Consider the following 15,183-nt stretch of genomic DNA (forward strand, 5'->3'; position numbering starts at 1 on the left):
TCAATAGTATGTTATCAACTGTGAGTTGATGTGGTGGTTATCAATCAATATGCGTACTACACATGTATCCACTAAAGCAGGATACTATGGATACTATGGGATCTATGTGATAGGCACAAGTATATATATCAGATAGCAAAAGAAGTGTATATATATTCTTAAATGGAAATCCCACAAGCTCCACGTTATTCCTTATGAGAGAGGATTAGTCAAGCTATGATTCACAAAATGACAAAAAATGTGTGATTCATTTTGTATGTAAGCGATAAGATAAAAAATAATACCTGTTACATGCTAGGATAAGAAATGCACATAGTTCGGATGGGTTTGAGGAGTTTTGGTGGCACGCTAAAAACAAAGCCGCAGTATATCCTTTGCCTCCAACGTCAACCTGCAAGATGTCACATGATCCATTTCCACTTCTTGCACCACTGTGGACCCACAACTGGGCCCTACACTAATGTTACGCCATAAGCCATAGTTGAGCTTGGTTTCCTAGTTTGCAGTCATCATTCGTGACAAGTGAGAGATACGAGAAGCAGTACCATTTGCTTGGTTTATCAGCAATCAGAGGGAATGACGAAATCGACAGTAAACATGCAGCTCAGCGCAGTCAAAATGGTGTTTCTTTTTGGTGTTTCACGGCGGTAGATCTCCATTAACAACTAAGCAACGGTCAAATCGAGAATGTGAAACTTCAATAATAGTACTACAGTATAATATTTTCTGTATAACAGTAATTTAAAACGAAGTATTCTAACGAATTGTATGTATAGGTATTGTATGGAATTCGCTGATTTCTCAGATAATAATGAGACTTTTACTGAAAATGGTAAAAAGGAGTCAGGCCCAAGAATTGTAATCATCTCTTAACCTTGGTATAACTGCAAATATTAACATTTGGCAAAAAGTCTGAAAAACCGAGAATTTTGGGGGTAACCTTTAATGAGCCGACAAACGACCCCCAAAAGGAAACATAAGGAACTTCACCCTAATCTGTGATCTATGGGTCAATCATGATAATCTCCAAAAAGTGAAAGCGAAAGATACTCCCTCTTTCTCCTCCAACCTAATCCCACTGTATATTATGAATATCCCATCCCATTCGAGATGCTTTCTGTGCTCATAGCAACCCTTCGCACATCAATGTCATTTCTATTGCTGCAAACTGCCCCTCAGAATACACATACTGCACACAGTCTCTTCCCTTGACTAGCCTCCAAATACATAAGAGTTGATGATCAGGAGCAACCCGGTAGTGCTAATGAATAGAGGCAAGCATTGAATCCGCCAAATTCAATTTGGGTGAAAAATATAGATCGAACTTATACAAGCACCAAGGTCATGTTTGAATCGTTAGTAGCTAATCTCCTCAATAGGTTCTTAGGTTCCTATATTGAAGACTTTGATCCCAAGCAATTGAATATTGGAATCTGGAGTGGTGATGTCAAATTGAAAAATCTTCGGCTTAAGAAAGAGTCATTGGACAAATTTAAACTTCCTATAGATGTGAAATTTGGCCATCTTGGCGAATTGACGTTGCAAATTCCTTGGTCGAACCTTAAGTCCAAGCCCGTGAGAGTTATTATAGAAGACGTCTATGTCCTAGCATCCCCTATTATCATCCAAGATATCGATATAGACGACGAGGAAAGACGAGAACAGTTAATAAAACGTGAAAAGCTAGATAGATTAGAGGCTCTTCAAAGCGTATCTCAACAGAACCAAGGGATCTCAGATGATCTTTCAAACAATGAGACTTTTACCGAGTCTTTAATTACTAAAATTGTTGACAACTTACAGATTACCATCAAAAATATCCATGTACGATACGAAGATGACTCCGTTTTGGCGGAAAGCCCATATTCTGTTGGTATTTCACTCCATGAATTGTCAGCTGTATCAACCGATGAGTCTTGGTTGCCCAGCTTCATATCCATTACCCAAGCGCTCACTAGAAAATTGTTGACTCTAAAGTATTTGAGCTGTTACATGAATACCCAATCAACCACCATTTATACAGAGGACGAGGGAAAGCTTCTTCAGAACTTCAAGGAGTCTATTACAACTGATAGCAATGCATCTTTGGATTTACAGTTCTTATTGAAGCCCGTTTCGGGAGGCGGAAAGATCACAGTTCACAAAGCAGGGTCCACCGAGTCATATCCACATATTAAAGCAGAGCTTTTCTTTAAGTCCTTTGGAATAGAATTAGATTCAGAGCAATATCGTGACCTTTTATGGACTGCCTCAAAGTTCCATTGGTATATTCGGACTCACAGATTCAGAAAGTTTCGCCCTAAGGTATCTGTTCAAGAGGATCCAAAGCAATGGTTTCAATATACAGCGAAATCTGTGTTAAACGAAATTCATGAGAAGAACTACAAATGGACATGGGAGTACTTTGCGAAGAGAAGAGATCAACGGAAAGCTTATATTAAATTATGGAGGGCGAAATTGTCGCATACATCTGATCAAAGTACTAGTACGGAATTGGAGAAGTTAGAAAATGAGTTGCTGTTTGAAGACATCAAGTTTTATAGATCAATAGCAAGAAGTGAGATCAGAAAAGAAAATGCAATTTCACTGGCATCGACTCAAGTGTCAGCCTCTAATTCGCACCAGAGTACTAACAATTCAACTTATGGAGGTTGGATTTCGTCATGGTGGGGTGGAGGGGCTCAAACCGCAAAAGATAAGGTAAATAATGAGGTGTTTGACGAAAAAAACTCAGAGAATTTGGACTTGTCCTTGTCAGAGGAACAGCGAAAGGCATTATACGAAGCAATTGAATATGACGAGAATCAAAGGATGTCTGAAAGCATAGATTTACCTAGAGATAGAATAAAATTGGAAGTATTTGCTTCCTTAGAAGAAGGTGGTGTTTCTATAAAGCGCGGAAAAGGACTTGCAAACTTAGCTGAAGTAATATTCGAAGGATGCACAGCTCAGTTTTACCAACGTCCTGATTCGTTTCTTGCAAACTTCCAATTGCAGGAATTTAGAGTTGAGGATGGAACTGGAACGACATTATACAAACATATTGTCAGTGTTAAGCAGATGCATTCCCATTTGCATGAGGAGATCAGAGATTCGAATGCTAAAGATCCCTTTTTTCAGGTCTCCTTCGAAAACAATCCATTAGATCAAAGCGCTGATTCAGTTTTATTGGGAAAATTGAAATCAATGACTATTTTCTATAACCCGAAGTTAATTGAAGAAATCGCTAAGTTTTTTAGGCCTCCCAAGATACATCTTGATACAGTGGGTGCAATAATGAATGCAGCAGAGGCGACAGTTGAAGGTCTCACTGCACAGACAAGAATCGGGTTGCAATATGCCCTTGAAGAACACAAAACAATTAATGTTAAATTAGATCTACAGGCTCCTTTGATTATTATGCCTTTGGATCCTTCAAACTTTAAGTCACCTGTCGCAATTCTAGATGCTGGTCACATAAGCGTTGTCAGTGATTTAGTTGAGAAATCAAGAATTGAAGAAGTTAGAGCAAAGGAAAGTTACACAGAAGATGATTGGAAGAAACTCAATTCGTTGATGTATGATCAGTTCAACTTGCACCTTCAGGATGCACAATTCTTAGTAGGGCCAAGTATAAAATCCACCATGGAGCAGTTACATAGCGAAAACAGTAAGGGAAATGCATTGATGTTGGACAAACTAAACATAAAGTTGCTCGTCGGAGTATCTATACTACCTGATGCTTACAACTTGGCGAAGTTCAAAATTGGAGGCGAGGTTCCAGAATTGAAGGTTGCAATAAACGACTTCCAATACAAGACTTTAATGCAAATTATAGATGTGGCCTTGCCAAATTTCGAAGACGGCGATAGTGATGAATCCAGTATCTTTGAAGCATTCGCATCACTGAAAAGCATGGATATTGAAGACTCTGTATCAGAAAGATCCAATTTATTTGACTCGAATACTACTTCAACTACTATTTCGAGCAAAAGCGAGAACGACTATAAGCATTTAGAAGCATTGAAGAAGCAACACATGTTTGAGTTTGATTTTGATGTAAAAGTAGTGAATATTTCCCTTTCAAGGTGTATTGATGCACACACATTGCGCTCTGAACCATTAGTTGATTTGGTGGGTGATTGCTTGTCTATTAGGTTTTTTAGGACGCTAAATGATATGCATCTCGACTTATTCTTGACTGATATAAATCTTATAGATCACATTGAAAGGTCAGGAATTCCAGAGTTCGAAAAATTGATTTCATCAAACAATTTTAATGAAGACCAGGTTACAAAGAAAGAGATATTCAAATTGGACTATTGGAGAAAACAAAGAATTGTCGAATTCAATGGGAAGGAGATAGAAGTATTTGATCAAGATATTAATATGGATATTGCAACTGTTAAGTTTGTTATCTCAAGGAAGTCATTGTTGAGCATTCTTAATTTTGTTTTGAATACTTTCACTGATCCGAACGCAGAGGCTACACCAGCAGATGAACTAAAACATAACGATTCAAGAGATGAAGAAGCCTCACCACAAAAGATTGATGTTCATATGAATCTAGATTCTATAATTTTCGTGTTGAATGAAGAAAGTCTCAAGTTAGCAACATTGAAGCTAAGCACAGCACAAATTGATGTCTTCTTGGTTCCTGAGGCTATGGAAGTTAAGGGTAAGCTAGGGGCTCTAACATTACACGATGAGATTAACCAAGGCTCACCTCGAGAATCAGTTCTTCGAAACTTGATCAGCATGGAAGGCGATAACCTAGCAGAATTCGTTTACAAGACATTTGACAGAGAAACGAACACCAACCCATACAATTCTCTTGTGGATTTTAAGACAGGTGCGTTGACAATAAACTTTGTTGAAAGCTCATTGAATAGAATTCTTGATTATTTGAGCCAATTTCTAAAGATGAAGGCAATATATGACAGGGCAAGAGAAGCAGCAATAAATCAAGCAAATCAGATTGATGACGCCAGCAAAATAAAGTTCAATTTACTAGTAAATGCTCCAACTATTGTTTTTCCGTCATTGATTGAGAATTCAGATAACGTTTACGACAATATCACAGCAAATCTTGGTGAAATATATGCTCACAACGAGTTTTCGGGACTGGGGGAGACTTTAAAGAATGTAATTTCTGCCGGTATCCGAAAAGTTTCTCTTTCTTCACTTTTCAATTTTGGCAATGAAATTGTTCAAGTATCTAAGATGGTGAATAATTTGGATATGTCCTTTTTGATTGACTACAAGGAAGAGTATACTGCCAACGTTCCAACTTTCACTGTTAAAGGGAAAATGCCCGCATTGGATTTGATCTTGACAGAGTTGCAATTGAAAAATTTGTTGAAACTCTCTAATTCAGTGTCTAAGGTGTTCACATTGTCCGATTCTGACGATTCCCTCAATGATATTGAAGAGGATGCGGAGAATGCCAATGCAGTTATTAAACACACTAATTCTGTGAGGCAGACCCAAAGTCAGACGACAGAGATCACAAAAAATACATCTTCCTTACCTTTGGAGATTCCTGTAGACCATCAAAAGGTGACTCTAGAATTCAATATACCAAGGATTAGCTTGAAAGTTTATCACAGGACGTCAGACATTGAAGATATCCGCGAGAAGAAGTTGGCGTCCTTCGATTTGAATAAGTTCAACTTGGATTTTGACATGACTGAAGAGGGCCATTTCAATTCATCTGTGAGTGTTGGATCCTTTACTATCAGTGATATCAGGCAAGAGACGAAAAGCAAATTCAGAGAGCTCATACCTCCAATTCAGAGCGACAATGATCAATTCATATTGACTACTTCGAGTGATGGCCCTTCCGAGAGAAAGAATATAACGGCAATGTTGACTATAGATAGTCCGAAAACCATCTTAGCCCTTGATTACTTGTTTGAACTACAAGCTTTTTTTACAAAAGGATTGGAAGCGGATACTCCAATTGTTGATTACAATGATAGCACTCATCTTGCTGTAAGCGCAAGTGAGAATCCCAAGCCATCGGCTCATTCCCAAGAACCTTCTGGTAGTGAAACTCTGAAATTTGGATTTTCAGTCAATATTAAAGAACCTTCTGTTATTTTACTAGCCGATCCTACTAGTGAAGACACTGAAGCAATTGTGTTTAAGGTGGAGCAAGTTCTTATAGCAAGCCAGAATGTAATTTCCTTAGCTGCGAACAACATTGGGTTGTTTTTGACAACCATGGAGAAGTTTGATAGAACAAAGTATAGAATTATAGATGACTTCTCGATTTCCTTCGCACATGATTCAAATGGATCGACACCCACTAGTTTCCTCACAAATATCCAAGCTTCCATTGACCCAATGATTGTGAGGGTTTCCTTAAGAGATATTAGACTTGCTCTTAGTATTTTCAACAATGCGACGGAACTTTATCTGAAAGCACAGGGACTCCGACAGACTGAAGATGAGAAGCTGGACTACAATTTCTCTGAGGATTTCAGAAGGAGACTATCTAAATATGCACCTAGCATTCTAACAAGTATCTCTGCTCGCTCTGAACCCAGAAAAGCTGAAGAAGAACACGAGTCTGTAGCGATCATCAAGGGCGAAGAATTGAGTGCCAGTATTGGTGGTGTTAGATTTGTCTTAATCGGTGATATCCACGAGTTGCCAGTTCTAGATATGAATATTAAACCATTTGAAGTGAGGGCTATAAATTGGTCCAATGACCTTAATGCTGAAGTTCACATAGAGAATTATGTGAACATCTATAATTATGCCCGGTCCACCTGGGAGCCACTCATTGAGCCGTGGACAGTAGCTGTGTATGCTTCCAAAACGTTCACGCCGCAACCAAGTTTACTTGTAGAAGTTGTATCTAGGCAATTGGCAGAAGTGACGATTACCTCCCGCTCGGTAGCCTTACTTTCCCAGATATCTGCATTGATTACTTCGAATGAGAGATTAAAGCCACGAGGAGAGGATAATCCATATATTATTGTAAATGAAACAGGATATGACATCGAAGTGTGGGCGGATAATTCTGAAGTCAAAGTGAACAATAGAAGCATAATTAAGTCAAACGAGAGACTCTCTTGGGCGTTTGAAGATTGGAGAGTGATCCGTGAGAATTTAGATACAAACAATAATGCTGGCATACTTGGTGTGCACTTGATGAATTCTCCTTATGAAATAATAAAAGGTATCTCAGCTACTGGAGAAGGAGAAGAATTGTTTATTCTAAATCCTCCTGTGAATGGTGTTCATAATCGGTTATCTTGTGAAATACTGTTAGGACAAGATAACGTTAAGACTATTTGGTTGAGGTCAACTGTGAGGGTAGAAAACGATGCTGATGTACCTATTGCGATCAAAATTATAAACGACAAGGCAACGGAAGATTTGATTATAGATTCAAAGAAATCACACGCTTTACCTATTGACTTCGTCTATGCCAGCGCAATTAAGATAAGACCTTATATTCATACTCAGTACGATTGGTCAGATGGATCATTATACTGGAAAGACTTGATTAAGGCAGGGTTGTCACTAAGGTGCGCCGCTGAGCTGTCAAGTGATAAATCTTCATATTACTTCCAGGCTGAAGCGGTATATGAGCATGATGAGCCACTAGCAAAGATTTATCCACATCTTCGATTAGTTATTTCGGCTCCCCTTGAAATTGAAAACTTGCTACCATTTGATATGAATTACAGATTATACGATAAAAACTTCAAAAAGGACTGGAATGGAAATGTCAAGAAGGGTGTGAAGAGTTATGTTCATGTTGTAAGCTTGGAGAATTTGTTATTGTTAAGTATAGAACCCAAACAATGCGGTTTCGGAAAATCAGAATTTGCAATAATCAATACTTCAACAGGAAGCGAATTCAAGCGAGAAAATACTATCATACTTAGAAACCAAGATGGTCAGCAATTAAAGCTTAGAATCTACTACCCAAGAAAGAACTCGGATAGCACAAGTTTGAAAGTTGTCATATACTCGCCGTATGTCATCCTTAATAGGACTGGTCAAAACTTAACCATAAGCGAGAATGGCAATGAAGCTTATTCGAATGGGAAGGTGACCACACAGTCCGTCATGCCAGTTATGTTCTCCTTTGATAAGTATGGTGACCGCAAGAACCGGGCGCAACTAAAGATTGGAGAGTCTAGTTTTACCACGCCTTTAAGTCTTGACGCTTTGGGTCAAGCAAATGAGGCCAAAGCACAAGTCCCTGGTAAACAGATTGAAATGAATGTTGGAGTTTCCATACTGGAAGGAGAAGGAAAGTATAATTTATCAAAAGTGATCACAGTGGCTCCAAGATATGTTCTCCGAAATGCTTTAGAGGAGACTTTGCAAATAGTCGAAAACGGAACTACAAAACAGATTCACATTGAACCCAACGAGTTGTTGCCACTATATGGACTCAGAAGAATTGAAAAGAAGAGCATCATAATAAAGTTTCTTCATGCTTCGAAAACTTGGTCTTCACCATTCTGCCTTGATGACATCGGTCAAATTTTCATAAAAGTGTTCAAAGAAAACGTTGGCCAGGTGTTACTAAAAGTCAACATACTCATGGAAAATGCAACCATGTTCATCCAAATAGAAAGTGCAAATGATAGCTGGCCCTTTTCTATACGGAATTTCAGTGATTCAGACTTTTTCATATATCAGAATGATCCTAACATTGATGAAAAGGGTGAAATCGTAAAGTCAGATACACAATACAAACCAATCTACTATAAGATTCCGGCCAAAAGTGTGATGCCATATGCTTATGATTATCCAAATGCTGTTATCAATGAGTTAATAATTAGATCCCATGGCAGGGAAAGGGCCGTCAATTTGGCCGAAATAGGTAATTTAAAACCTTTCAGATTACCACCAACCCAGGAAGCCGAACAATGCATCGTAGATCTCAATGTGGTAGCCGACGGTCCAACTATTTCTTTAATAATCACTAATTATGATCCATCCGTTAGTTTATATAAATTGCTGGGAGAGAAGTCCGGCTCGCAGGTAAACTTATCTCAGAATTTTGAAACGACTGAGAATGATGAAAACTACCACACCAAGATTGTGACAAAATTTGAAGGATTTGGACTATCTTTCATTAACACCAGATCACAGGAGTTATGCTATATATCATTAAGAGGATTAGAGCTTAGATACAACGAGTCAGATCTATACCAGAATTTCAGTCTAAAGTTGAAATGGATTCAGATTGATAATCAATTATATGGTGGAATTTTCCCAATAATTTTGTACCCAAGCGTGCTTCCAAAGTCAGGACGTGAATTGAATAATCACCCTGCTTTCTCAGGTTCAATTTGCCTTGTGAAGGACAACAGTCATGGCGTGGTCTTCATAAAATATGCTACAGTTTTATTACAGGAATTATCACTCGAGATTGATGAAGACTTTCTCTTCGCTATATTGGATTTTGCCAAGTTCCCAGGAGCCAGTTGGAATAAGGAAAAAATTGACAAGCTTTGCGACGACGACTTGAAGCTACCTGAACCCAATAGCTTTTCCGATACGAGCGATATTTACTTCGAGGCATTACACCTTCAACCTATTCAAGCGAATTTGTCTTTTGTTAGAACAGAGAGAGTGAACGCGGAAGATAAAGGTTCTTCGCAGAACACATTGATGTTCTTTTTCAATGTTTTGACAATGGCTATTGGTAATGTTAATGATGCTCCCATAAAATTGAACGCCTTGTTCATTGAGAATATAAGAGTTCCAATACCAATATTGTTGGAGTCGATACAAACTCACTATGGTCAATCATTCTTTTATCAAGTGCATAATATTCTTGGTTCCGCAGATTTATTAGGAAACCCGGTTGGCTTGTTTAAGCACTTATCATCAGGAGCAATGGATATCTTCTACGAGCCGATACACGGTTATGTTTTAAATGACCGACCACAAGAATTAGGAATAGGTCTCGCGAAGGGTGGCTTGAGTTTCATGAAGAAATCCATTTTTGGATTTTCGGATTCGTTTGCGAAATTCACTGGTTCGATCGCCAAAGGATTATCCGTTGCCACAATGGATGACAAGTACCAGGAACGGAGAAGGTTAAACCAGCGCCGTAATAAACCCAAACATGCATTGTATGGTGTTGCATCAGGAGCAAATTCATTTTTTGAATCGATCTCTTCTGGAGTTACAGGTATAGCTACTGCTCCAATAGAAGGAGCTAATACTGGTGGCGCTGCGGGATTTTTCAAAGGTTTAGGTAAAGGTGTAGTTGGTTTACCAACTAAGACTGCAATTGGCTTTTTTGACCTAGCTTCCAATGTCAGCGAAGGGATTCGTAATACAACAACTGTTTTTGATGCTGAGGGCCTAGACAAGGTGAGATTGCCTAGGTATTTGACCCCAGACAAAGTTATCAGACCATATTCACAGAGGGAGGCACAGGGCCAATACTGGCTCTATTCAATTGATGGTGACGTGTATTTCAAAGAAAAGTACTTGGCTCACTTATTGTTAACAGGAGGAGAAAAGGCTGTTTTAGTGACATATAAGATGATTATTCTCTTTGAAGTTAACTCATTGAGGTCAAAATGGATAATAACATTTGATCAAGTAAAGGCCATATCTGTGGAACCTTCTGGAATTAGTATTGCATTGAAAAGAAGAGAGGGTCCATTTATTCCAATCCCAGAGAAGAAGAATAGAGACTTCTTGTACGCGAAGATTGCTATTGCAGCTGATGAGTTCAACAAGCATTGTCAAGTTATTTTGTAAGAGTCTTTTATAATGCATTCCTAGTAGTAATATATACAGTTTCATTCTAAATATTTACAAATTTATTGGCAGTTTCACCACTGCGTTTTATTAGAGCCTTTACAAACTCAGTAGGAGTTTCCTCATTGCATGCTTGGAATTTCAAGCTACTGGCCCCAATAAAGCCATCTCGTGTTTTTATAATTAATCGGGGAGTTGCTGAATTCTCCAACATAAATTCGCCCACTCTCCTAAGATCATTGTATCCTTGAAAGTGATCTCGTTCGAGAATGGTGATACCAGATATAATTACTCTCTGGTACTCTTTTATAATTTTCTTCTTTTTTATAACATTCACAAACTTATAAGAGTACAAAGGTCCCAAGGCATCTTCTAAGCGTTTTATCTGCTTTGACGTTAGGCTTCCCCATACAATCTCTGACTTCTTTGGCAGGATCTTAGGCGCCAAAGAGAATGGGTATGTTTTCATTATCCCTCTCTCAATGCCTGACTTGTATAGTTCTTTATCGATGGTTGTAACCAATAATTCACTTCCTATGGATGCAAGTTCAGCCTGCAAGGTAGAGAAGTTAGAATTCTCTCCGATAGCTATTTCGCCTGATTGTAATATAATTTCGCCACGATCGAATTTGGTGGGATGTAAAGTTTGAATTGTACATCCTGTTGTCGAATCGTCGTTCATCAATGCAAATTGGATTGGGGAGGATCCGGAGTATTTTGGGAGAAGTGACGGATGTACATTGAGTCCTCCATGAACACAGCTCTTAATGAACTCTGCAGGTATAAGTTTCCCATATGAAACCGCTATGGCCATAGAATAGTGACGAGTTTGCAAGATATCAAGAATTTCTTGGGAGGAGTCTGCTCGAATGACAGGAAGACGTTCTTCACAAGCTGCCTCATTGAGTCTATAGCAGTAGTCTCCAATGGGAAGGTCTACTAGAGTCTTCAATTTCCTACCTGTTGGCTTGATACTTCTAGTTATAACATCGATCGCCTCAATTTTATGGGGATTTTGCAACTTATAGTTGTACAATTTGTCTAAGGATTGAACGCTAAATGCATCGCTTCCAAAGAATGCTATACGAAGAGGAGCTTCAGCAGAAGTTGCATTGAAGCGATAAAATTGCCTACACGTATTCAAAAATTGACGACTTCTTAGCAGTTCTATGCATCGCAAGCTACTACTCGATGTTAGAATCATGGGTTATGTACTAATAACTCCTTATCAAACGCTTATATACTGATGTGATAATAACTGAAAAATCGCGCTTGAAAAATGAAAACAAAAAATGAATATGGAAAAAAGTAAGAATAAACATATCCCATGTCAAGAAAACGTAACTTGTATCGAGTTTAGAATGAACCAGACGGATCGAGTAGAGATCAGTACAAACCCAAATACTCTTGTCATAGAACTTGCGAGACTTCTTGGTGTCAAAGAAGTGGACGAGACTACATTACAATTATGTATCAAAATGATGGACCAAGGAGTTGATCCCAAGACTTTGGCACAAAAAATAGTCGAAATCAATAATGAAACGAGATCTGCATTAAGCTAGAATTGCTTATCCGATTTATCGGAAGTATCTATAAAAATACACTTAAAATACATATATTACAATTTGTGGAATGAACAAGATGCGAGATTCATTCATATGTACAATCAAGCAAATCCACCCTTCTTCTTTTTCTTCTTCAGCTTTTGGCTTCCTGTTTGCTGTGATGAAAGGCTCCTCTTTTGAGAGAGGGACTGGCTTGGCTTGATCTGGGATGACAGAACACTGCCTTCTTGTGATGACAGTATGTCATCCGATGCTAGATTGGTTTGTAAAGACCCAAAGGCGGCTTGCGAAGACCTCAACTGGGAATGAGTCTGTGACTGTGTAATGGCTGTCTTTCGAAGAGATTGTTTGGATTTCGATGCCGTTTTCTTCTGCGAAGCACCAAGCGAAGGCATAGAGGATACATAGTCTATCTGTGTTGCCTGCGAACCAAGGTAGCTGACCTTCGCTGTGTAGTCAGTATCCCACGACTCCAATAAGTTCGAAATCTTCGACAGTGCTTCAAGAAGCTCTTGATTATAGAGATGTTCATAGTGTTTAGATAGATCATCTGATTTAGACTTTATGAGTGAAGCTGATAATAGAATTGTGAACTTGATTAACCCGTGGATGCTATTGTAACTTTTTAGTCGGTGTGAGCCAGAAAAGTATGTTCGGTAAAATAATTCAAATATATCGTTGGCGTGAGTTTTGGCCCCATCTGAATCTTTGACACCTAAAATATTGCTTCTCTTAACCAACCAATCAATAAGACTTGACATGCAGATCCCTTTCAGGATATAAAATGAGGACAATTGCTCTATCATCAAGTCGAATTCAGATACATCTTCTATAAATAATGGCACATTCTTTGCTATGTCGAGCAATGTATGGTACGATGGAAAACTGTTGCGATCCCCCATTTCTTCCTTTATTTTCAATGCTCCTTCTCCTAAAGCATATGCGTAATCCTGAATAGACTTTATTTGCTCTGATTCGTCCGGTAACTCTTTTATGGACGCCACGAGTGAAGCTGAAAGACTTTGAAGCAATTTCTTGGGAATATACTTGAACTGACGTCCAAATGGCCGGGCAGGTAACATGTCCTGTGTATTCTTTGACAAATCCAATGTTTCCTTGTCCGAGGATGTCAAAGATAGATCAGACAAATCGGAAAGACACCTGAGTGAAATTGATAAATCTGCAGTTATCTCAAATAAACCAAAGGTTCTGCCAACGGTGTAACCGAGATCACTCTCATCGACAAAGTCATCTTCGTCATTCTCTGAAAAGAAGAAAGATGTGGTCAACTCAACTAGCGTGATTTGTCTTAAATCCCTAGAGGTTTCTTCTTTTCTGAAGTAGTATGGGTCTCGGATACTATATGGTTTACTTCCTCTCAATCCAAAGCTGTAAATAAAAATTAGTGGATATAGCTGAGAGTATAACACACAAATGAAAGTGTCATCTGCTCTTCTCGTTACCTGAAGTTTCAAACTGGAATCAGTATCATCGAGAAAGTGCTTCCATGAGATTAATCTTTTCAAAGGGTCGGAGTTACTAAACCAAATCAATTCTTTGGATGTTAAAAGAAAGGCAAAATCATCAAATCTGACAAAATCTTGTACTCTTGACCACGTATTGGAAGTAATGAGCTTTCTCGAATCAAGCTTGGGTGAAATGCAGAACTCCGTCACTGATGTACGCGTCAAAATAAGAATATGGTTTCTATCATGAGCCCATTCAAATCTTTTCCAGTTGGACAACTCCGTACTATCTTCAGCACTGGGTGTTGCACCGGAATTTTCCAAAGTCACTCGTCTTACAGCACCCAGCTTTGACGTCAGAGAGATTGACCACAACCCAAAATTGCCTACGGTATCAACAACACCGAATTGTGAGAAGTCAAAAGGATTAAAGGTGACATCTGCAAATTCGTTATTTGCCATCTCATTTGCTTCGATTTCACCTAGCACTCTCATTTCTATATCTGCTTTCATTGTAAGATTTACTTCATTAGATGATTTATAGCAGTCTAAGAGGTAAATCTTGTAATTAGTTCTCACTATAATGTACGAAGGTGTGTAATCATACAATCCAGTTGCAACTTCTAACTGCTTAATTGGTTCTGAAAGGGAGATTTGAAATGGCTTAGAAAATTCAGGAAAAAGTAACTTGGTTTCAGTACTTCCATCAGACCTTGACGTTACATCCAACCTCTGATACCCAACGATGGAGATGTTGAGAATATTTCCTGACTCTCCTGTGACATATGTGGCTGCCTTAAACGATTTGCCTTTCCTTGTCCGCACGTCCACGAAAGCAAAGAGATTACTATAATTGGGATCGTATGCAATGGTAGACGTCAAAGTTTTCGATTCTATCATATATGAGTTCAATATATTATCAGGAACATAAGCATTACGTATTTCGTGTTGGTTCCTAGTCATTGGATTGACTGCAATTTCTAAGGAATCGAACATCCTTGAATTGAGATTGAATGAGGAAGTCAGGCTCCTAACTAGATGAGTATTTGCGTTTGCTATTTCAAATAGTACCGACCCTTCTTCTTGAATCTTGCAAGACTCTATTATGGGTGCCATGGCACTTTCAGGGTCGCCTGAGTCCATAGAGTCCAGATGGTTCATCGAATCATCATCACTAGATCGCGGATTTTTCTCTGGTTGGACTCCCACTATACTGCTCCCATCCACTCCGTAGCTTAGTCGGACTCCCAACCCTTTTTTATGGGGCCACATGGATATCGGATAAAGCACTCTTTCCTTTAGGTCTTAAATTTTTTTGGATGTAAAATCCACTTTCCACTGTTCTTCTATCGGTTCCAGATAATCTCCAAACAGGAAGAGACTGAGTACAGGAGAAGATCAAGTTTTGTCAATGTTCG

At 38.7% G+C, this 15,183-nt stretch overlaps 3 protein-coding genes across 3 annotated transcripts; 1 reads left to right on the forward strand and 2 right to left on the reverse strand. All coding sequences in view use genetic code 12, as the record gives it.

Annotated features, from left to right (window-relative positions):
- Positions 1-1,263: 1,263 nt before the first annotated feature.
- VPS13 (membrane morphogenesis protein) lies at positions 1,264-10,779 on the forward strand. The gene has a single exon (XM_064917580.1). It carries the CDS (start codon positions 1,345-1,347, stop codon positions 10,732-10,734), a length of 9,390 nt encoding a protein of 3,129 aa, XP_064773165.1. The 5' UTR covers positions 1,264-1,344; the 3' UTR covers positions 10,735-10,779.
- Positions 10,780-11,990, reverse strand: FMT1 (methionyl-tRNA formyltransferase; the record flags this gene model as incomplete). The annotated part of the gene is made up of 1 exon (XM_064917581.1): positions 10,780-11,990. Exon 1 carries the CDS (start codon positions 11,936-11,938, stop codon positions 10,781-10,783), a length of 1,158 nt encoding a protein of 385 aa, XP_064773166.1. The 5' UTR covers positions 11,939-11,990.
- Positions 11,991-12,014: 24 nt separating this feature from the next.
- On the reverse strand, positions 12,015-15,173 carry RJT20DRAFT_129766 (uncharacterized protein). Its single transcript, XM_064917582.1, has one exon. It carries the CDS (start codon positions 15,035-15,037, stop codon positions 12,401-12,403), a length of 2,637 nt encoding a protein of 878 aa, XP_064773167.1. The 5' UTR covers positions 15,038-15,173; the 3' UTR covers positions 12,015-12,400.
- Positions 15,174-15,183: the final 10 nt, after the last annotated feature.

This window comes from Scheffersomyces xylosifermentans, assembly GCF_036884685.1.
Source record: "Scheffersomyces xylosifermentans strain CBS 12540 chromosome Unknown RJT20scaffold_6, whole genome shotgun sequence".
NCBI classification, from domain to species: domain Eukaryota; kingdom Fungi; phylum Ascomycota; class Pichiomycetes; order Serinales; family Debaryomycetaceae; genus Scheffersomyces; species Scheffersomyces xylosifermentans.